The sequence below is a fragment of the Ambystoma mexicanum genome, chromosome 2q (assembly GCF_040938575.1).
Source record: "Ambystoma mexicanum isolate Mex_15411 chromosome 2q, UKY_AmexF1_1, whole genome shotgun sequence".
NCBI lineage: Eukaryota > Metazoa > Chordata > Amphibia > Caudata > Ambystomatidae > Ambystoma > Ambystoma mexicanum.
This window is the reverse complement of record NC_090924.1, coordinates 911,412,620-911,435,887: the sequence shown is the minus strand read 5'-3', so window position 1 is coordinate 911,435,887 and position 23,268 is coordinate 911,412,620. Positions and strand designations below refer to the sequence as shown.

The window sequence follows — 23,268 nt, the reverse complement described above, 5'->3', positions numbered from 1 at the left end:
TGTCTGGAAAACACACGCACCGCTTTCCACGAAAAGCACGTACAGAGCGATGGAAACCCACGTGGGATCTTCAACCCGTGCCAGGGAAATGCCTGCGTGCACGTTACATCACCTACGGGCTTACGCGCCAAGGGCCATTCCTCGAAATTCATGCAAACATGCTGTTTTTCATCACTCCGTATCAAGCTTGGCATGCGACAACACACGGAAGGCCACGTGCCTGCCCAGAAAGCTGAATTACTGGCCCCCAGATCCCCGAGCAGCCTCCCACGAGCCATCTGCTGCTGCCTGCCTGCCTGCTGCCACCGTGCCCTGCTATTTGGTGCCTAAACATCTGCCATCTGCAGGGGTCCAGTTGCTGTGACCACCCCTGCTGGAACAGAAGACTCCCGACTGGTGTTCCATCACTCCACAGCCCAGCCACAGGACCCAGTTGCCCACCCACACCTGCCTCGGGGGTTGCCATGTCCGACACAACACCTTCCGGCACCAGTGGCAACCCCCCAGCAGAGAGGCAGAGGGCTACCAGCTTCAGTGAAAAGGAAGTTGGTATCCTGGTGGAGCAAGTTCTGGGGCATTATGATGCCCTCTTCACACCATTGCGCGCGGACAAGGAAGGATGGAAGAGGAGCTGGCGGACATAGTGGGTGCCATCAACGTGGAAGGAGTGGCACCCCGCAACATCAAACATGTCCAGAAGCGCTGGGAGGACTACAGGTCCAGGACCCCCAAGAAGGCCCAGCGCCTCTTGGAGGCAGTGGATGGAGTGGGGTGCCGGGCCTCGCTTACCACCCAGCAGATGAGGGTCCTGGAGTGCATTCGCCCAGGGCTTCACCACCAGATCCTCAGGATGCAGGCCCGTCTGGAGTCGAGTGGTAAGTGGCCATGCATTCACGTTTAAAACAGTGCATGTTGTAGTGTGCTGGTAGTTAGCTACTTGGCTGCATGTGTGACATGGGTCATGTTTGGATGTGTGTGTGCAGGGACATGAAGGTGCTGCATGTGATTCCAGTCAGGTATGACCCACATGGATGGTGTATGTGTTAGAATGCATCATGCGGAGCAGCATGCGGAATGCATACATATATGCATGCCTGTGTCTGTACTTTGACATGTTTGGGGTGTGAGAGATGTGTGCTGCTGTCATGGACATGCATGATGTACATGTCCGTGTGTCTGAGTAGTGTGTGCGCCATGGATGCATGACACGTGTCCGTGATGATGTGTTGATTCGCTGATACAGCCTACTCATCCTTGTATCCACTGTGTCTGTGGATATACGGGCCAGATGCATGACCCTCCGGTGATGCGTGCGCATGTGATCAGCATGTCCCATGATGCATGTGAGTTTCAGCCCACCATTGGAGGTTTCTATGGTGCCGTGGACATGGATGCAAATGTTTGTTGCATGTGCCATGCCGGTTCCTGCATTTGTGTTGCCTGCACTGACCCATGTGTTGTTGGGAGACATGATGGAAGTGACATTTGACAGTGGCACTCATGTGCTATTGCTTTCTGTCTAGCAGACTATTGTACAGTACCCTGATGCTTGTGTTCAATGTCTCCCTTTACACAGCAGCGAGTGAAGAAGGGGGTGGAGACGGCGCTGTGGAGGAAATCGGCAGGGATACCTCCACCGGCCGGCAACGCAAGGCCCAGTCACCCTCCCAGGAAATTCCATCATCCGGGAGCGAGGGGACTGGTGGCACGTCTGCCACTACAGATGCAGCAGAAGGGGCGGATAAGCCCCCATAGGGGCTTGCAACGGCGGAAGACGGTGCAGAGCCATCCAGGTTGGTGGTGTGTATAGAGGAGGAGGCCGCTACACAGCCGCACATGGGGCTTGGTGGGGGTGGTACCACTGGTTCAAGTGGTGCAGTCCAGGGGCAGGGGAAGGAGGCAGCACAGGTCACTGCGGAGGTGCCTGTGCATGTCTCTGTCCCTGACACTGTGACTGCATCACCATGCAACAGCAGGGATGCCCCGTCCCAGGCCCGTCCGCAGGTAGTGGGGAGGTCCACATCATCTGGCACTCCTCTACCTGCGGACGAGAGGACCCGTGACTGGATGGAGTCCGTCCTGATTGGTGTCGCGTTGCACACATGTGACATTCGTGATGACGTGCATGCTTCCTGGGGGGACCACGCATGTCATCACGAAGATCTGTGTGCCTACATGGCCCAGTTGGGAGGGTCCATGGTCGGGGGTTTCCTCCATGTGTCGGCCAGTCTTGCGGCTCACTCCTCCTCTGTGCACACTATACGCCTGTCGTTCTCCGTGCCGTCTTCCGGCCCAGATGCCACCAGGGCCCCCTGCGGATCTGCCCCAACCAATGCAGCCTGCCTGGTGGAGATCCCATCCCTGCCACAGTCAGGAGTCGGAGGTCCAGCAGGGGTGGACACCCCACCAACTGGACCCCAGCAGATGGAGGATGTGCTGGCATCACCGGGCATGGCACGTGCACGATGGCACCGGTGGATTCAATCATCCCGAATGCCGTCGTGGTGGCAGAGGCAGTTGCGTCGGATGCAAAGGCAGGCTCAGGGTGGGAGGCATCATGGCTCGGGGCCATCAACATCACAGGGGCAGGCATCGGCCGGAGGCCAGGAGGACCCTGGATTGGGAGTGTTTTCCATGTGGCAGCGGCTGGGCCAGCAGATAGATGCGGAGCAGCGGCGGGCAGAATCGGCACGGCTCACTATGGTCAAGACGGAGAACTCCATGCGCAGGGCATTGAGGTGGGCTGAGTGCCTCGAGGCAACTCGCAGGGAGTTGGAGCGGGGCATGGCTGCATCCCTGCGAGACCTCTGGGCAAGGGAAGAGGCCCGCCTCCGGGACGTTGAAGAGGAGTTCGATGATGCCCTGGCCCGGAACATCGAAGAGTGAGCTGTAGGACTTGCCCGCCGCCTTTGCACATAGTTCTTGAGAGTTAGGTTTCCTTTGTTTAGTATTTTTTTTTTGGAGTTCATGGACATTGCTCAACTTTATGTATATCCTTTTTTTCGTATAGGTTTTTTGGTAGGTCCCCCTTTTCTTTTGGGATCATGGACCCTTTGGACTTGCATTGTAAATAGTTCAAGACTTGTACATACTTTCGTTATTTGAACTTCCCATGGATCAATGGTTATTTTATTTTTATGTACTTTATATGGACAATGGCAATGGACCACTTTTCTAGTTTCCTGTTGTGGATTTTTGTTATACATTGGAATTCTTTCTTTTCATTTTTTACTTTCATTATTTCTTAATTTGCACATTTGATTTTTCATTTTGTTATTTCATTACCTTTTTCAATACATTTCATATTCCTTCATTATTGCTGTGGTGTACTGTCATTGGTTTTGTGCATGTCTCTATGAGCATTGCCTCAGTCATATGTTGCCACTGTGTGGCTCTGTTGTACACTCATGCATGGCCATGCTGGTTCTTTTGAGACTCTCATGGCATGTCTAATTTGGGAGTGGGTGCAGTGGATGGTTGCGTGCTTGTACTGGGGCAGGGGGGATTTGGGTTAGCATTAGGGCCATGGGTCTGTTTTGTTATGACATGTTGTTTGGTGGCCGTCACTTTAATCTGGGGGACAAGAGTCAGGGCCTGCTGGTAGGTGCCCATCAATGGGGCGTTGGGGGGACAAGAGTCGGGGCCTGCTGGCAGGTGCCCGTCAATGGGGGGTGGGGGACATGTGTCGGGGCTCCCAAGTGCATGGTGCCATGTGGCCTGCCTGCGGGTCATGCCCAGGGGTGTGGGGTGGTCCCCTGTGGTGTTGGCTGCCTGCAGGGCATGGGGAGGGGGGCACACCCAGGAGGGAACACACTGCCAAATCGTGTGTGAAACTTCACACACACCCCTTGGAATACATGTACCCTGCTCGCACCAGGCCAATCGCATGTAAAACTTCACACGCACCCCTTGGAATACACGTACCCCGCTCATGCCAGGCTAATCGCGTGTAAAACTACTACACAAACACCCGTTGGAATACACGTACCCTGCTCGCGCCAGGCCAATCGCGTGTAAAACTTCACACGCACCCCTTGGAATACACGTACCCCGCTCGCGCCAGGCCTATCACGTGTGAAACTCCACGCGCACCCCGGAATACATGCAGGCAGCCCATCCACCCTCCCCATGCCACGCAGGCCGCCCATCACCCCAGTCCATGGCCTGCAGGCAGCCCATTACCCCAGTCCATGGCCCGCAGGCAGCCCATCCACCCTGGGCATGCTCCGCAGGAAGCCCACTCCACAGGGGAGACTTTTTCCATGTGCTTTCGCCGGCGCGAGCGGGGTACGTGTATTCCGAGGAGTGCGTGTGAAGTTTCACACGCAATTTCACTGGCGCGAGTGGGGTACGTGTATTCCAGGGGTGTACGTGGAGTTTCACACGTGATTTCACTGGCGCGAGTGGGGTAAGTGTATTCGGAGGGATGGGCATGGAGTTTCACATGCGATAGGCATGGTGCGAGCCGGGTACATGTATTCCGAGGGGTGCGCGGGGAGTTTTACACGCGTTTTCATGGTTTGGGGGCAGTATGCTGGTCTATTGGCCTTTGCGCCATGTACTGGATTTGTGCGATGTTGTTGGCGTGCGGGGTGGGGTTGGGGGAGTAACTGGTGCTGCTGCAGGGTCGCTGCGCCACTCTGCGCCACGGCTGCTTATGGATGTATAAATCCATGAATACGCTGTGCGCCTAAATGGGTTTTGGCGCACGGGGCGGGCGCAGGCTGCCGCACGCGCACTCTGTGCGCCAGCCGCGTGTGCCACTTGTGCGCCGAATTCTATGAATTACCCCCCTTGTGTAGTTGTTCTACTGGTGGTAAAGCCACCAAAAATCCCCATGGAGACTTAAGGACCCAAAAATGGGAAATTACCACTACTTGTAATCCCGGTTTGTTAAAGCAAGAATAGAGGGATTCCAGAGGGCAGATGGAAAGCTGAGGCATAGGGTTGCACGTTGAGAGGAGTTTGAAGTTTGCAGTTCAGAGGACCTGGGCTGCCTGTGTATAGTCTTTATGTTTTGATTCATGCTGAAAATTGGTTCATATTGTTATGCAAACACCACATATCAGAAACTCAAGTAATTTACAACGTCTAGTCAGCACTTTGTAAAAATCTTAACTAAAATGAATAAAATCAAATCTGCAGGACAAAACACTTTGTGTTGAGTGACTTGGAGAGCTGCGTCATGGAAATCTTAATCGCTTTGTCTGTCAGTCAAAGTGGTTGGCTTTTATGTGCATCAGAGACGAGCTGTAAATGGTGTAAAATAGCCTTCGATTCTTAGTTCAATCCATTAAAGCTGCCCACCATTTTGACTAATATGGTTAATAGACAGAAGGGATTGAATGTGCTCCTGTTTTCAGCCTAGAAAAAGTTAGATTGACACCAGCATCTGCTACAATATTTTATTTATTTATTTCATGTTGGGTATTTGTTGAGCGTAAACCTGTCTTCAGGAAGCAGTGGAGCGCTCTACATCGGTGGGGAAATCGTAATACATTAAACAGTTACATGGGGTAACATAGTGTACTCGAGTGCGAGTGACCCCTGACCGGCCCATAGAATCAGAGCTCGCTCTGTCGTACTTCTAAAACGAGATAGCTGCACCTTGAGGTGGAAGGGGTGCAGGATTTCTTACTCCAACACTAAACAATAAGGACAACTCAATGGTTTGGCAAAGGGGAGTCCGTTTAATGACAAAAAACGGGGAAACTTGGAAATCAACAGTGATGCGATAGCCCGTCTCGCTTTAACTCCCAACCATCTTCATTCAAACAGTAACAGTTATACCCAAAAATCGTCATCATTGACGTGTAACACTCATAAATTTATCATGCAATTCTATTGGTTGGAAAAGGTAACTTAAGTATAGGTGTTATATCAGTATATGGTAACGGAGTGAGAGGATTGGTTAACCCTTATCAGGTGGGCGTCTACGCCCTTCCCTCTAAAATTACTCATGTAGACGTCACTAAAAGTATGACGTCCCATTGGTTCTACTATCTATAGGACCCTAGAATATTTGGCCCATTGTGATTGGGTTGGCTACAACCCCAAGCATAAATCTCCACTTTAATTAGCAGCACGCAGAATGGTCAACCAGGTGCAGGATGCCCAAAGATTCACCCAGCCTCCCTTCCATCAATCAGTACTCTAATGGCTATGTGTCAATTAGTTGGCTGTGGTCGGCCTCCAAACTGTAGCTTCTTGTCAGGAAAAGTTATGGTATCACCTGTTCTGGGTGACATCGGACGTTAGTGCCTCTTCGCGCTTGGCTGGTCACGTGTTAGCACACTGTGAATCTGCTTTGTTTTCCTTCTATTTGTGCATTTAATTCTTATTTCGGCCTGCCACCTGCCTGGGCCTCTTTATCTCGACCTTCACGTGGCAGGCTGAAGCTACTATCCACCTCCCACTCTTGGTTTGACCTCGATTTCCCAGGCACGGAATTCCCTTTGCTGAGTTTCGATTCCGCTGTCTCTTCTTGTTTTAGCTGGAATACGAATCCTGTCCTGTTTGACCCTTAGTAACCTGGGTTCATTCTGCTTTTGTACAAAGTGGACTCGCACTTGTATAGTGTGCTTTGTTGAGGTAGATATATAGTTGGCGCTTGCCGCTTTATTCTTCTACTAAGCATAGCAAGCCGCACTGTTTTCTTAGCTTCTTGCGGTTACAAGCATATGTACAGGTGCTAGCTGGTTGTATATCTTCATCCTGCTTTACATTTTAAGTTTCTTCATATTTCAACATCGTTTCTCCTTCCAGGTTCATGATGTTCTTATTCATGACGTTTTCTTCTTTGTGTGTCATCTTTGGATTGTCATTTCTTTCATCTGTGGGTCTGTTCGGGCCCTTGTGTCGTCACCATTCGTCTTGATTTAAGGCCTTTTGAGTTTCTTCTGGGACCGTTTTTAAGCATTCTTCATTTTGTGTCATTTGTTGGTAGGGTTGCCTCAACGGATACCTTACTGTCCATGGTTGTCTGGTTATCGGCACTTCAATAGGTATTGCTCTTCTGATGGGCACTGGGCAGAGCCCTAACGCGTCTCTCTGCTGGTTTATTTGCTCATCATACGTCACACATATCTGGGTGTGAACGTTCCTGGTACTTCAAAATGGGTGGCTGGAGTGTAGGCTATATTCAGGACCTCCTATACAATAGCATTTTTTGCCTGGCCAACCATTTAGGGTGGCAGAGAAGCACTAACATTTGCAGTTAGTGGGGAACATGTAGGAGTGCTATAAGAGGGGAGGGCTGTAATGGGTGGTGATTGGGGTGATATTGATGCCTGTTGATTAAAGGGGTGTATCTCAGGTGGTGGGAAGAGGGAACTCCCCTGAGAGGAGGGTCTTGATTTTCTTTCTGAATTGCAAGAGGGGTGAGTGAGTCGGCTGTGGATGAGGGTGAGGCTTCACAGCCTGGGGTTGGGGTACAGATCACACATGCTTGTTTCCTGCTTCTTTCTTTGTATAACTGCCAGGCAAACTGGTGCTGCCCAAGCATAACTAAGAGACCTTAACTTAGTGCATTTATGAATGGGCATGAAGGTGCATGAAGACCCATCTATGTTTGCAGGCGCTAGTTATAGAAAGTGCATGGTACATAGCTGAAGTGCGAGAGTAAACAAGCTTATAGGCATAAAAAAGTGTGTGTGTGTGTGTACACAGACTGGCAAAGCCTCAGTGCATGTTACAGGGGGCTACATAAGGCAGCATATGAGTCAAATAGGTATGGCAATGCCCTGCCTCATGTTGGGGCTACATCAGGCAGCATATGAGTCAAATAGGCATGATTGCACAGACTGGCAAATCCTCGCCTCATGTTACAGGGGGCTACATCAGGCAGAATATGAGTCAAATAGGTATGATTGCACAGACTGCCCAATCCTCGCCTCATCTTACAGGGGGCTACATCAGGCGGCATATGAGTCACATAGGTATGATTGCACACACTGGCAAATCCTTGCCTCATATTACAAGGGGCTACATCAGGCGGCATATGAGTCAAATAGGTATGATTACACAGACTGGCAAGGCCTTGCCTCACGTTACAGGGTGCTACATCAGGCAGCATATGAGCCAAATAGACCTGCAAAGCCTCACCTCATGGAGTGAGGGGCAACATCAATTAGGCTGCCACACAGTTCGGACTCTGTTGGTAAGTGAAAGATAAGCAGTTAGCATAGAGGGGAGGTCTCACCCACAGGATGCACACTCCAAGGCATTCTAAGCACACAAATGGAAATGGGTGCACAGATATAGGAACACCTACATTTGATTATTTTCAAAGGCACTTTAAGGGTTTATAGTGATTATTTTGACAGCCATAGTTTCGAATGGCAAAGTTTCGACAACAAATGTGTCAAAAAAATGTTTTTTTATTTTAATGGGGGGGGTCCACCAAACCCTGTTTTTTTACCCTTTAGATCCATTTTAGTAAAAAAACTTTACCCACAAAAAAATACATTTTTTCGATGCATTTTTGTTGACCCTTTTGGCATTCAAAACTATTTTTTCGAAACAATGCCTGGATACCCACTTTCAGGTATGCATAGCATGGTGGTTATGTTGTTAGCAGTGGACAAGAGATTCACGGTGAAAAAAAACAATGAACTGTTCATTGAAATAAATGCACAAAACAGTGGTGACATTGTTTTACAGTGTACATGATGAAACCTGGATTGAACACATTAATCTTGCCAGAAAAGGCCAGGCACTGGTTAGCAAAATTGTATCCAGGCACAGTCTAGTGTTTCCATTCTGGGGGACTGGAGCCATTTTTCAAGCTGATCATATTTCAGAGATGAATGTGTGGGTAATGCATAAGGTTCCTTACCGTCAGTGGGGCATGGAACCGTATGGGGATAAGGCAAATTATGTGTAAACATATGTCAATACAAATGTAAAATGCAAACACACATTGTCCAGAGGTCAACAGTGCAGATCTGATTTTTACAATGGGAGAAAATGCAAGATCCATTTAGTGAAGTCTCTCCATGTTCCAGTAAAAAAGCAATTCCTCATGCAGTAAGCAAGCACTTGAATTGTTAAAACCCAAGACCAGACCATATGCTGAAACAAATGTAATTATTATTTTTTTTAAAAATTTATTTGCATTTATAAAGTGCACAAACGGCCCTGGGGCATCGTGGCGCTGTTACAGAGTGCTTAGCTTGCATAGGTAGTAACACAGTATTAAATACAATAGAATAGACAGGTATCAGACGATGACAAAGAAAGACGCGTATAATATACTGTTGCTATGGTTACAGTACAACAGCATGCGTATGCAGGCTAATTAGGTACATTTAGCAGAACAGTAAGGTTTTTAGCGTTTTGCGGAAGGTGGTGTAGGAGATTTCATTCCTTAGTGTGGTGGTCTTGGCATTCCAGTTTTTTGGTGCAAGGTGTTGAAAACTGGACCCTCTCGCTTTGGTTCTTTTTAATGTGGGTACATACATCTGATTGAAAAGGTGGAATCTAGTAGGTCGGTTGGAGGAGTTGGGGGTGATTTGTTCGGATAGGTAGGGTGGGGCATCTGATGAGAGGCACCTGTGTGTGATGGCACACAACGCAAGCAACACATGTGTACTCTTGTATGCTGACTCACAAGACTTTGTGATCTGGGAAAGAGGGGCAATGTGTTGTGTAATGAGATCTTTCTGCGAATGATCAGAGTAATTGCAATCTACATTTATAATCATGGCATCACACAATTATAAATTAGCACGAGTAGTATTATAAATTACCACGAGTAATACAGTAGTATGCTCAGCAGGCTCAGCAGGCCTTATGTTATCAATCCAAAGTTATAGTTTGCCTCTCATGTGGAAGTCAGTTTTGATGCATGCACTCACTAGCACCTCATTGCCCAGAGGTAGCCACTGCTCACTGGGAGCTGCCTGACCACCAGGAGGTACCTTTAGCAGCTGCTCATTAAATCCGTATGTTTAATCTTGCATTCCCATGGCCAAATATGAACTGCAAGCAAATGGGAGGAGCCTGGTGAGTACTCACTTCCTGGAAATCTTTTATGAATAAGAGAGCACTGTACTGTACTTATTTATTAATTTAATTGTTTTTTTATATCATGCAGGTTTCTAAGCGCGGATCCAGGATTCGAACCTCTGTTGCTCTGCGTGGTCTTGCTTCCAAGACGAGCACATTGCACATTGCTATCCTCCGTTAGGCAAATACTCAGGCAAAATAACCCAAGGAGGGGGGCATTACTGGTTGGGTAATGCACCTGGGCCATAGTTAGAAGCCTGAGTAAAGCCAGGTATTTAATGTAGCCGCGGCGGCATTATCCGACCAGTAATGGCTCCCTTACAAGTATTATGTTGGCATTAGTACCCCTGCCTGTTAGGGTGGGGTACTAATGGCATATTTTTTCAGTTGTGTGTTGTGACCGAAAAAACAAAAAATGGCAGCCGGGGACTAGGAAACATAGTCTGTTATCCCTTTCCGTGGCGGCCCTGGTAAACAAAATAAAATGGCTGCCACGGAGCAGGCTAAGGGACTAGATGAAGTCCTTTCTCCCTTTCCATGGTGACATGAGCGAGTTGGTCAGGAACTGAAAGGAATGCCGGGGACCGGCACGTGGGAGACACAGAAACGCCGGCTAGATTACTGGTCAGGATTACCAATCGGTGCGTTTGTTTCATTCTCATTTTGGTGTGCCTGATACTAATTACCAGCAAGTCTCCACCATGTGTATGCTGTTGGAATTTACTTTGTTCTTTATAAGTCACTCAAACTGGAATTAGATTAAATAATGATAAGAAGAAAATAACTAAATGGGTAATTGTTAAGAAGTGTGAAATGGTGAATTATGCTCTCTGGTCTGGGGCTATGTGATGACCACATTACTAGATTGTACGGAGTTGAAGTGGTTTAACTAAAGAATGCAGTGCCTATTGTGATACAAAGCAAACTATAGGTGTATTATGAGTATAGTCTTTTTTTTTTTTTTACAACCAGACAGTATTTTTAATAGAGTCTAGTTTTTCAGATAGTTCACCAAATTGGTTTTGAGGTACTTATCTCGTCCTGTATTTTGAAATATCAGATGTAGTAAATACTGTGCAGTTAGGGGTTTAAATACCTCTTACATATCATAGGTATTAATATATAATTTTACTTCCAACCAAAAACTGGCCAAAAACATGTTTATTGCCATTCTTTTAACTACATTTGTGCCATAAGCTTTAATTAAACCCCAAACAATGAGGGCGGGTCACAATGGGGGTGAGAATGTGAGCATGACAAATTACCACATTCCCAGAACCTTTGTGCGCAGTGAAGCAAAATACGCAGAGTCATCATTACTAACACATTGCGGACACGAGCGGTTGGTTAAAATGGTTACAAGCCCATGCATTGGGGTATTTCCAGAGTACCAAATGTAGTATTTTTTAAACACAGCATGTCCACCATGATGTCTCCGAGCATGTGTCGGCAAAGTCATAAATGTGGCTCACCGCTCAGGATACCGCATGTGGTAATGGTAATTACTGCATACAGTGTCCTTATAGGGGATCCAGTAAAGGCCTCGAGAGGCCCTAAAAGAAGGCACCTCTAAAAGGTTTGCCCTGCACATAATGCGGCATGCTGAGTGAAGTAGAAGCAATTCATGAACAACGCAAAGAGGTCTAATGATGGATGTGGGCCTACCAAGTGGCTCGGAGTTCTCAAGCTGTAGTACAGATGGCATGAATATTATTGAAGGCAAAAGAGACAGTTGTCACCAAAGATGAAAATAGGGTTATGTTTGAGATTTTCAGCTTTGCTGTTCAACTTTATTTCTGACCCATCTCGTCTTTACAGTCAAGTTGAAAAAAATATGTCAGTTCCAAAGTAGGGGCTGTGAAAAATCCCCTGTGACGCAGTCTGAATTCAGACCGGCAGACAAAAAACGTCTTTTCTTGCCTTCAAAGAAAAAGTCTGCACAGTTTATCTCATGCCCATGCCATATGTTTGCAATATATATACACGTGATCAATGCACCTGGCACTAAATAAACCGATCAGTTAATTCGTGTGTTATATAATAACGACGCCATCTTTATTTTCACCAACCTTTCTCTCTTTGCAGAGGTACTCCCACTGAAAAGTATTACGACATGACCCAACTCAAAAGAAGCGCCGTCCGTCCCAGCGATGATCTGTAAGTCCAATTACATTGTGAAATCAGTGCTTGAAAAATGCTTGTGATCTCAGGGGGAATCAAGAATTGCTCCTTTATGGAGGTGGCAGCGACTCAAAAAGCATGCACATCAATAATTGCGGGTTTGTCAGGAGGGCAAAAGACACAACGAAGTGTCCGTTGACTTCAGTGTGCTCAGGCATGATCGAGGGATTAGAAGCCCCACTCGTGGAACAGCCAGGTATGCTGGTGCTGCAGTACATCCCTGGCACTCATTCTGATGCCTCCACTTTTGCTTGAAGCAATTGAATTACTGCCAGATTACCACACCACCATATTTTGACTGTGGAGGTGAAGTGGAGAATGTAACTCCAATGAGTGGCTTGGGGTAAATCCTCCACTTCACCTCCAAAAATCATCAGCTTTACCACAATGCAATTAGCACTCATGGTAAATACGCCATTTTGCCCACTGAGTCGTATGGACTCCAAAAATGGGAAATTACATCACCATCTCTTCACTGGTAATTGCACTGTAAATTCGCGGCAACGAGTAGTGGCAACAGAAATGGGGTTTACGGATAACTCCAACCGAATGAATACCAAACTGAGCATAAGGCCCATTGTCTAGACAACATTATTGCAAGTATTGTCAAAAAGCGTGAGAGATCATAGTCAAGAGCTCAGATGGCCGGCCTGATTACGAGATTGATGTACTTTTGAGCAGAAATATTGCCAATAGTAAATACCACCTCCACCAGTGGAATTTCTGCATGCCCAATCTTTTCTGAGTTTGCCACAGATGGAGGTGGCATTTTCTTCAAAGGTATTCCAGAAATGCCACCTCTGCTACTGGTCAATTGAAAGGGTATTATTTTAAACTTTTGATATCTACCCATTTGCACCTTCAAGGTGAAGGTGTAAATAGAATCTACAGCAGTGGTTCGTTTTAGGGACAAGTGAAAATAGGCAGACTTCGATGAAAATCCGCAAGAGGACTTCATATCCAGCTAGCCCTTGCACGTAGGAAAACCAGAGGCTGCAAGAGGAAAAGGAAGGAAGCCTTGTTCCACATAGTGATTGCATCATGATTCAGGAGAAGGAGGGCCTCACTGGGCCTGTGATCTTGGGAGGCGTTGGGTTGAAGAGGGCGATACCCTTCCCGATCACCCTGATTTCGTTTAAGGAGCATCAAATCAATCTGCTCTCCAATGGGGGTTGCTTTCTGGTGATCACCTAAATTCTCTCCTGGAATTCCCTTGGGATGTTAGATGTTGAGGGGGTTATCTCTACCGTTGCCGTCAGGTGTCCAAATAATGCATTAGTGAAGAATAGTAAAGAAAAAGTATTAAAATATATACATATATACCACCAGTGGAATTCCTACAAATCCTGAATCCAGGAGATGGACATTGTGGTGGCGTCTTCCAAATGCTGCCAGAATCAGTATTACCACCGATCTTGTAATGACCCCCTAAGAAGGATCATGAGTCAACAAATAAGCAAAGTAATGTCTTGAAAATTAAATGGGATGTTAAGGAAGGAGCCTGACGCTGACAGAAAGACCATACGTATTGTCAATTAAGATTAGTAGTAACATGTAGAGGAACAAGCAACAATTGACAGAAGATTGTTGGCTTGTAATGCACCTGGACAAAGAGAGCTCCATTACGAGTATGGTGGCAATTTGGTGGTATATCTGCCAATGAGCATCAAACACATGTACTGATTATGAGTGGTGGAAGCGCAGTGTTAATCCCCATTTTTGAAGTCCATAGAACTCCATGGCGATTTTGGCAGAATGATCACGAGAGGTAATTCCACCACAGTAATTCTGAGGATTGTTTACCACTCTAAGTTCAAACACCAAATTCAGCAGCACTGTACAAACAGTAGTAAATCCTGTTGTACCCTAAAATAAGCAAAGTTATCGGAATTACTGATGCTTTTTGTCTGCACCACCAAAAAATCTGAATTGAGGCTCAAAAAATGGTTCTAGACTTTGGTTGTCTCCCTCCCAGTGGCATAAGGTATGTGATTTGGGTGCTAAAGGAGCAATCAGATATGTTTTGAAGGCCACTTCGTGAATTATGCAGCTTCATGACTGATACAGAGTTTGTGTTAGTGATGAAGACCAGAACAATAGGCCCAGCCAGACTACTATTTTTAAAAACCTTCAAATCCATAGTGACACCAAAGGTTTGAAAGGTCCCATTGCAATATCATGCAATACCATGAACACAAACGCTGGTGCCACATTTTAAGAAAGTGGAGTCATCAAGACAAATGCCTCCCTCATGGAAGCAAAATGGTATGGTACATATTTTTGATAGGGGGCAAATGATCAACATTACCTGATACAACTCTTGGATATCACAGGAAGATCTTTATTAATTAATTATTTGGACACCTGAATGCAAGGGTAGAGATAACCCCCTCAATATCTATCATCCCATGGGAATTCCAGGAGAGAATTTAGGTGATCACCAGAAGGCAACCTCCATTGGAGTGCAGATTTATTTGATGCTCCTTAAACAAAATCACAGTGATCAGAAAAGGTATCGCTCTCTTCAACCCAACGCCTGTCAAGATCACACGCCCAGTGATACCCTCCTTCTGCTGAATGCGATCAATATGTGGGAAAAAGCTTCCTTCCTTTTTTTCTTGCAGCCTCAGACTGTCCTATGTGTAAGGACTAGCACAGTTGTGTTCCTGTGCCCACAGATTTACTGCAGACTGGGACAGTGTTAGGAAAGATTTCCTTAAGTGCAATTTCCCCTCTAAATTATGGACCCCACCCTAAACCTTTTGCTAACCTGATTGTTTCCAGTCGAGCGCAGCCTTCAGCTGTACCCCCTTTAGCTTTTGCTCATTTGTTGTGGGAAAACTGACACGTCCTTCAGGCTGTCAGACAGAAACTATGTTTCCCTTAGTCTTTGACTATGTTGCCATTTCTCGGTAACATTCTTTCTGTTTGCCAAGTACCTTACTGTACCGCACAAAGGGGCCTTTTCAGTTTTATTGCCCTAGACACCCTCTAAGGATTTCTGGTGCTTATACAAGGGTTAAACATATAAAGAAGGGGTAAAGCTGCTTAACAGTAATTCTGCAAGGTTGTGCCCTAGCAATATTTTGTAACAAGAAAGCAGAAGAGGCTACAAACCCTAATATTTAGTTGTTCAGCAGAGCATATATAATGCTCCTGAACATTTCCAGATGTCTCTGAGAGAAAGGAGAGGGCAAACAAAGCTGTATTTTTCTGTTGTTTCTCTTCGTGGAACAACTTAATTACGTATCCAAAATGCAACAGTCAATTTGGAACAATCTCACCTTTTTCTGTTTGAAGAGACATTCATACTGCCCGGGACACTCTTTTGACTGTGGTCTGAAAAGCTGGTAGAGGTGAGTATGACTTGTAACATCAAGAGTTCACTCTGTGAACTTCCCGTTGTTTCAAGTCTGTGGGGGTCCTGACAACCGTGCCGCCCCACAACGGGACGCGGTTGTTAGGAGTGACCCGGGCAGTTTGAATGTCTCTTCAAACCAAAAGTGGTGAGACCGTTCCAAATTGACTGTTGCATTTTGGATACATAATTAGGTTGACCAACTGAATAGACAGTCATATCTAACTGCAGATAATGCTTCCATCCCCTATACGAAGACTGTCCTGAAGAAGGTGGCAAGAACTAGATAGTCCACTGAAACCGGTCGAAAGACACAGGGAGATAGCAGGAAAGTTCCAATTTACCCAGCACAAGCTAGGTGCACATCTGGAAATCAGAATGTTTAGACCACCAGCATAAGTCTTCATGGAGAATAACAACTCTTTTAGCTCCTCACTAAGAGTAAAATGTTCTTTTTAATAGGGATTCATTTTAGCCTACAGTACCGGCCAATAAAGTAACCATTGCCATAATACAGTTGAAAACATTTTTTAACATTGCACATGAGCCAGGCTCCATGCTGATTCTCCTGTCTCGAACATAATCACGTACAAAGAACCTGGGACTGTAGTTAACACTGAGAGATTAAAAAAGATAATATACTTCTCTTTTCTTACTCTATCCACTTTTAGATAAGCAGCACACCAGCGCCGACTAGGTATACAGATGTAGACAGGCAGAGAGAGATAAAACCTTCTCTTTCCTTTTTGCTTTTTGTTCTAAATAGTTTCCTAGATTTACATCAAAAATCTTCTCCGTACCCAGGAATAACCACACATAAATTAAGTTGTTCCCCGAAGAGATAAGACAGAAAAAAAATCCAGCTTTGTCTGCCCTCTCCTTGCCCTCAGAGACATCTGAGAATGGTTATACAAGTATGTCGAGGACAAACTGGGGCAGCAGTTTACTTTACTGGTATTTTTACTTCTTTTTATGAAACCATGCCGCGTTTATCACGTTTGGTCCCTGTCGGTTGCTTTCAAGTCTGTGGGGGTCCTGACAACCGTGCCGCCCCACAACGGGACGCGGTTGTTAGGAGTGACCCGGGCAGTTTGAATGTCTCTTCAAACCAAAAGTGGTGAGACCGTTCCAAATTGACTGTTGCATTTTGGATACATAATTAGGTTGACCAACTGAATAGACAGTCATACCTAACTGCAGATAATGCTTCCATCCCCTATACAAAGACTGTCCTGAAGAAGGTGGCAAGAACTAGATAGTCCACTGAAACCGGTCGAAAGACACACGGAGATAGCAGGAAAGTTCTAAATTCCCCAGCACATACTAGGTCCACATCTGGAAATCAGAATGTTTAGACCACCAGCATAAGTCTTCATGGAGAATAACAACTCTTTTAGCTCCTCATTAAGAGTAAAACGTTCTTTTTAATAGGGATTCATTTTAGCCTACAGTACCGGCCAATAAAGTAACCATTGCCATAATACAGTTGAAAACATTTTTTAACATTGCACATGACCCAGGCTCCATGCTGATTCCCCTGTCTCGAACATAATCACGTACAAAGAACCTGGGACTGTAGTTAACACTGAGAGATTTAAAAAGATAATATACTTCTCTTTTCTTACTCTATCCACTTTTAGATAAGCAGCACACCAGCGCCGACTAGGTATACAGATGTAGACAGGCAGAGAGAGATAAAACTTTCTCTTTCCTTTTTGCTTTCTGTTCTAAATAGTTTCCTAGATTTACATCAAAAATCTTCTCCGTACCCAGGAATAACCACACATAAATTAAGTTGTTCCCCGAAGAGATAAGACAGAAAAAAAATCCAGCTTTGTCTGCCCTCTCCTTGCCCTCAGAGACATCTGAAAATGGTTATACAAGTATGTTGAGGACAAACTGGGGGCAGCAGTTTACTTTACTGGTATTTTTACTTCTTTTTATGAAACCATGCCGCGTTTATCACGTTTGGTCCCTGTCGGTTGCCAGTGTCAAAAATGGCTGTGGCACAAAATCCTTTGCTCTGTCCTTTGGCCATCTTGTCCGTAGCCTTCACCCAGGTCAAGCTGACCCGGGACTTCCTTATTTGGGGATGCAGCCTTCCGCGAAAACAGCATCTGTCATGGGCTCCTGCATGTCATGTCTACTAGTGCCCAGGAAGAGGATGTCTAGTGTTCCATGAATAACTGAGACCACCGTGGGCCATGATTGGCCAATGCCTGGCGTGCATGCAAGAAAGCAGATCCTCCATTGGTTATCCCAGATTTGAGCGCAAAATGAATCTTGGATAAGAGAAGGGGCTCGGCATCCATTCCAAGTCGATCAACTGAAGTTCACTCCAAACTACAGAAGGAGCCAAGTATCCTGAAATGCTGAAGCAGAACCGTGGAACTGCTAGAGATGCACTGGAAGGTTTGGCACCCTGAGCCCACTGCTGTCCCATCAGTCTCCTGCTTTTGTCATTGATCCTGAAGGCCTGCAAGGGCGCTTCTACCCTGTGGAGTAGTGCGAACAACTACTCTCTGCACCTCCTGATTACCTGCAGTTAGGCAACATTGTATGCAGTATTCTTTGGGTGCACTACAACAACCCTGACCTCCTGGCAATAGGAAACCAACCTTTGGTATAAGTCTGTACTGCATACGTTGGTAGTGTGGTCGAGTAGCCAGGCTTATCTCAAGAGGGGTCAATGTGAGCTGTAGGAAAGTTACACAGAGATTCACAGTGACAAGTATTCAAATAAAATCTTACATACAAGGTTTCTTGATTAAACAATTATTAATGTATTTAATCAGTCAGTTAGAGTTAGCCTTCTTCAGAGGTAGCAACATAAAGCAACACTCACATACACTTCAAAAAAATACACACTCTTAGTTTTCTAAATCAGCAAATACCCATTTGGGATGGCTCACAGACACTACTTACACCCTCCTGTGACTTCAATAACTAGGGTGTTGTGGACATTAATATATCACTGTTGCATTTAGAATATACTTGAGAGGAGTGTCAAAGAAAAGAGGTTTCAGAATAAGACAAGTATTCACACAATTATTCTTAACCAGGTAAGTACTATCCATAATGCCCCAATGCAAAGTCAGTTAACCCTTTCCTGGAAGGAAGGCAAAACACATAAGCAGAAGAGAGAAGAGTCATTCAGGGTGCCAGGCCAGCCAATGTTTAGTTAGCAAAAGTCAGGGTGGACTGAAGCACTTCTTGCAGGTAAGTAAAATTCTTGCACAATGTTTTAGAAATCTTTGTAGCAAAAGTAGAATCAGACATAGGGTCACAAGCTGTTTGGCCTGTGAGTAGTAGAAGATGCAAACAACTCTACAAGAGCAACCGAGACAAGTCTCAACTGAGATCAAGCAAGGTGGCACAACAAGAGGTAAGTTCTCTCAGACTGTACAGTACCTTTAGGTTGAAGAAAAGTGCAGTAGATGGCTTCTGTTCCTGTGCAGCACTGCAGATCCTGGTGTTCCAGTGCCTCAGTCGTGGGGACAAGTGGGAGGACTTCTGGGGACTCCTGCACTGCAATGGGACTGTCACCGACCTCAACGGCCCAACTTCAAACAAGTGGCACTTTGGTGTTTCAGCTCCTCGCGTTTACCAGAGATAGCAACACAGCGGTTCCTGGATGTCGAGATTGGCTTTCCTTGCATCTGGGGTCATGCACTCTGTTGAGGGGGCTCAGGCTCGGTCAGTCCTGCTTCCTGGGAGTCAGGAGGATCTTTCTGAAGCTCTTGGCCAGCTTAATAGCAAAGCACATGATCCAGTGATCCTCTCCCTGGCTATTCGGTTCCAGCAGAGACTGCAGTGGAAATTCAACTAGCTTAGAGAGGATGTCCAAGTGGATTACTTTGGAGTTGATTGGTCCCACCAACTCACAGGGAGAAGTCGTCCTTGCAGGGCTTCTCTAATCAAAACGAAAATGGAGTTTCAGCACAGCAGCAGGGCTTCACTGGGCAAACCAATGGTCCAGGAGTTGCAGCAGGCTTCCTCTTCAAGTTCTTCTTCGGATTCCTTTGACCAGTGGTTGACTCTGCCTTCCAAGCCACAAAGCCTCGCCTTTTATGCAGGTTTCTCCCATTCATTCCAGCCTAGCTGTCAGTCAGCCAGCAGGGGGGCTGTCCTTGCCAGACAGCCAGCTGGCCAATCACCTAAGAGTGCATTCCTGTCTCCTAGGAGACTAAGCACAGGGATTTCCAAGCACCTCCCTCGCTTCCTGCCCCCGCCATACACCCTGGAGCCAGAAGCGGGATTCACACATGAATCCCGCCAAAGACAAAACAAACAAAGGGACCAAACCTGGTTTGGCACGCAGAGTAAATCTCACAAAGGACCTTTCCTCAAAGAAATGGCGAAAAAAGAAGACTGGGGCCATTTTGACAAAAATAGCACCATTGGGTGCTTTACCGTGGCTGCGAACGCAGCCCGCGGTAAATGCACACCATAGTAGTTAAAAGTAAACCACTGCCAGAAGCCAATCATCAAGGAAAGGGTAACATAAAATTGTTCCATGAGAAGCTAGACAAAGGGGATACTAAGTAGTAACCCCTCCAGCACACTATTTGTAAGATAGTGTGTGCTGGGTCTAGAAAGTTACAAATGTAAGTAAAGTCAGTTTCACTTCACTGCTCTTGGAAACAGTAGTTTATCTAAGAGAAGGTATTTAAACCTTTGGGAAATCTGAAAGACTTCCCTGTGTCACTCCACTGAAGGTGCTGTGTGACACAATGTAAAAGATGATGCATATGGAGTTTGTCAGACTCCACAACCAAAAGAAACAGAGTTCAAAATCACATTCAAATACATGAGAGAATGGGAAAACAGGTTCCCACTCTCTCCAGGTTAAACATTAAAAGTTCTAAAATCCAGCAAAGCTGTTGGGGGTCTCTAAGGTAGAGAGGAATTAGCACATTTCTGAGAATTCTCCCTAACACCTGTCAAAAGAGCATTCTCGGAAATGTTCCTGTGCCGTCGAATCACGAGACTTAGGAAATCATTAGCGTGTGGTCCTCAGCCCTCTCCTGCCAAATCTCGTAGTCCTAGCTCCGCTGTGTCGCGAACAAAGAGAGTGTGCCACAACTCAATCCTTTGTGATTTATACGTCACTACGTTGTGGTGGCAATCACTGTGGTTGCTTTACCTATCTGCCCTTCTGTGTCCTGAAGCCTGCTGCATTGGAATCTTTTTCTCTCTTCTTCGTGAGCTGAGAAAAGACTACTGTCCCATCACAGACGATTGTCCTGTTAGGCAGCCACTGAGAGCCGTATCGCTAAGTAACTGCAGAGCTCGAACCTACAAGTGCCTTTGACTAAAATGGCAAAGTTTGGTCTGACCTGTGTCGAGGGGCAGTGAGTACTTGCTTCACTTACCGGTTGCTCCTGGCACAGCCGATACATTTTTACGCACGAGAATCCCTTAAAACATCCTCACTTGGCTGGGCTAGCCTGCGCTCAGTAGCTATTCCTGAATGTCGAAAGTCGCTCTACCTGCAAGGGTAGACCTTCCTCGAATAAAGGGACCTTATTCTTCATAACCTCAAGCCCCTTCCCAAACTGCTACAGCCCCCTGAAGAGGCACCTGTTTTCGTTCTTGATCACGACCGTGTTTTGTAAACGCACTGCTGTACTTTTGAGCGCAAGGCTCCCTACTTCGTAGGGTTGGACTGCTTAAGTTAGGGTTTGGGTTTAGAAGATCGCCCAATGCAATACTTGTGTGTTAAACCCACTTTTCGTACAGGTTGTGGATGTGCTTTCCACCATCTTGTATTAGGCTAAAAGGACTTCTGTATATGTAACTTAGTGATAAGCTTGTGTGGTAATTGTTTCTTTTTACTGTGGTTATCCCTTTTCGATTATAAGGCCTATAATAAATGTATATGTATGCTTTATATACACCTGTCTAAGAGTAATCTGTAGCTCGTTACTGTGTGTGCTCATTGTGGGCTTCCAATCACTCTGACCCCTTCTGAGACATAGTCTTAACTGCCGCCAAGCTACCTTGATTGGTCTGGCTTGTCCAGAAGGTTTGCATGTTCCCCTAAACCACCAGGTTAAAGTTTAGAAATCCATGTTTCACAAACACCTCTGTGAGACTCACAGACCTGACAATCATGATGATTCTGCCAGAAAAGCGTGTTGGTTGTGGGTGTTAGGCAGAATCCTGTGCAGTTCCCTTAAGGAGCACTACAGAAGATTAAGACTACAGGTACATGCAATAAATCCCCTTTGGTATCAGTCTGTACCACAAAGATTTAGTTGGTAGCTGTGGCTAAGCATTCAGACTTATCTCAAGAGGGAGATGAGCAGTATTCAGGGTTTACACATCTGGACTACAATACTATGGACCAAGGAAACACTGACCAAAGCTTTATATCAAAAAGAAAATAGATTTATTTTACACACTCTGATGTTCACACACAAATCACTATTATAAACGCAAGTGAAATTAGTCAAGAAAGAAAAGTATACACAACTCCCTATTTAAATTATAGACACGTTTGAGCAAGAGTGAAAACTGAGCAAACCGGCACAGTGAAAACCAAGCAGAAATGGTACTCTAACAATTTCTCAAAAGGGGGGGGAAGGACAAGTTATACAGGTTTATACTCTTCAACACACCAGAAACACTTCCCAATAAGATTGTGAACAAGTTAGGCAAGGCAGTACTTTAGCATATGCAATACTGAGGTGAAAACCGAGCAAAATGGCCCTTCACAAGTTTAAAAAGAGGGAAGCAAAAGGTGGTTATAAGAGTTAGGTTCACCAACACATTTCTAGGTGAGAAGCAATCTAGAGAAGGCAGTTGTAACAGATTTAGCCAGAGTCAATAGGCCTGTGCCAGAGTCAATGGTACAGGGCAATGTGCCCAGGAGCAAAATGTTCTAGTAGCTGCAGTCAAGTCTTTGTTTAACGATTCCAAAAGGCGTTTGCAGAAGGTGAAAGACAATGTTGGATGATAGGGGCGGCCAACCCAGTAGGTCAGTAAAGGATTTAAAACACCTTTAGCAGTACCCAATGAAACGGGAGGCCTGGCGGAACAATGTACCTTAAAAGTGGAAGAGGCTCCTGCGGTGGCGGTAGTTCCTGGCAGTTCCTGCAGTTCGGGAGATCCAGCCGAGGAAGAGAGGCTCTCGTCATGGAGGAAGGTTCGAGTTACTGCACTGCCCAGGGATGAAACCAGCCGAGATGCTGCCAAAACGAATAAAAGGTACACTCCTTTAAATCGCAGTCGTGGTGGACCGGTGCCTGGCTATCCGGTCTCCGAGTGCAGGGCACTGGCGATTCGAACCCCCACCAGATCAAGGGAAGAAGACACTTGCAGAGGAAGATCTTCTCAAGTCGTTGGAGAAAAGTGGTGAGGATCTGCAGCAGGGCTTCAATGGTGGTTCAGTCATTGCAGATGTCTTCAGCTTCTCTCCTCTTTGGTTTCTTAGTTCCAGTGGCGACGTCTTGTCATCCTGTCCTCAGGACCCTGCTTTTATGCAGCAAGCCCCCCCATTCATAAAGCCTAGCTGTCACTCACACAGTGGGGTTGCTCTCCTGGCGAGAGAAACCCCCAGCCTGTCAGGGCAGAGTGCAATTTAGGCTGCATAATCAACCCTGTCCAGGGTGCCTATCCCCCCTCCCAAACATCCTGTCTACCCCAGACTCAGTGGCGCCGAGAGGAGGACTTCTGCACAGAAGCCCGCCCAAAAGGACGAACAAATGATCCCCGAC

General features: G+C 46.1%; 1 protein-coding gene across 2 annotated transcripts in view; it reads left to right on the top strand.

Annotated features, from left to right (window-relative positions):
- Nucleotides 1-23,268, top strand: part of SPMIP4 (sperm microtubule inner protein 4) — a 364,345-nt gene that overhangs the window by 167,769 nt on the left and 173,308 nt on the right. For both annotated transcript variants that reach the window (XM_069648203.1, XM_069648204.1), the window contains exon 3: nt 12,094-12,165. In XM_069648203.1, the coding sequence (XP_069504304.1) occupies nt 12,094-12,165 (72 nt within the window). The remainder of the gene's footprint in view (nt 1-12,093; nt 12,166-23,268) is intronic.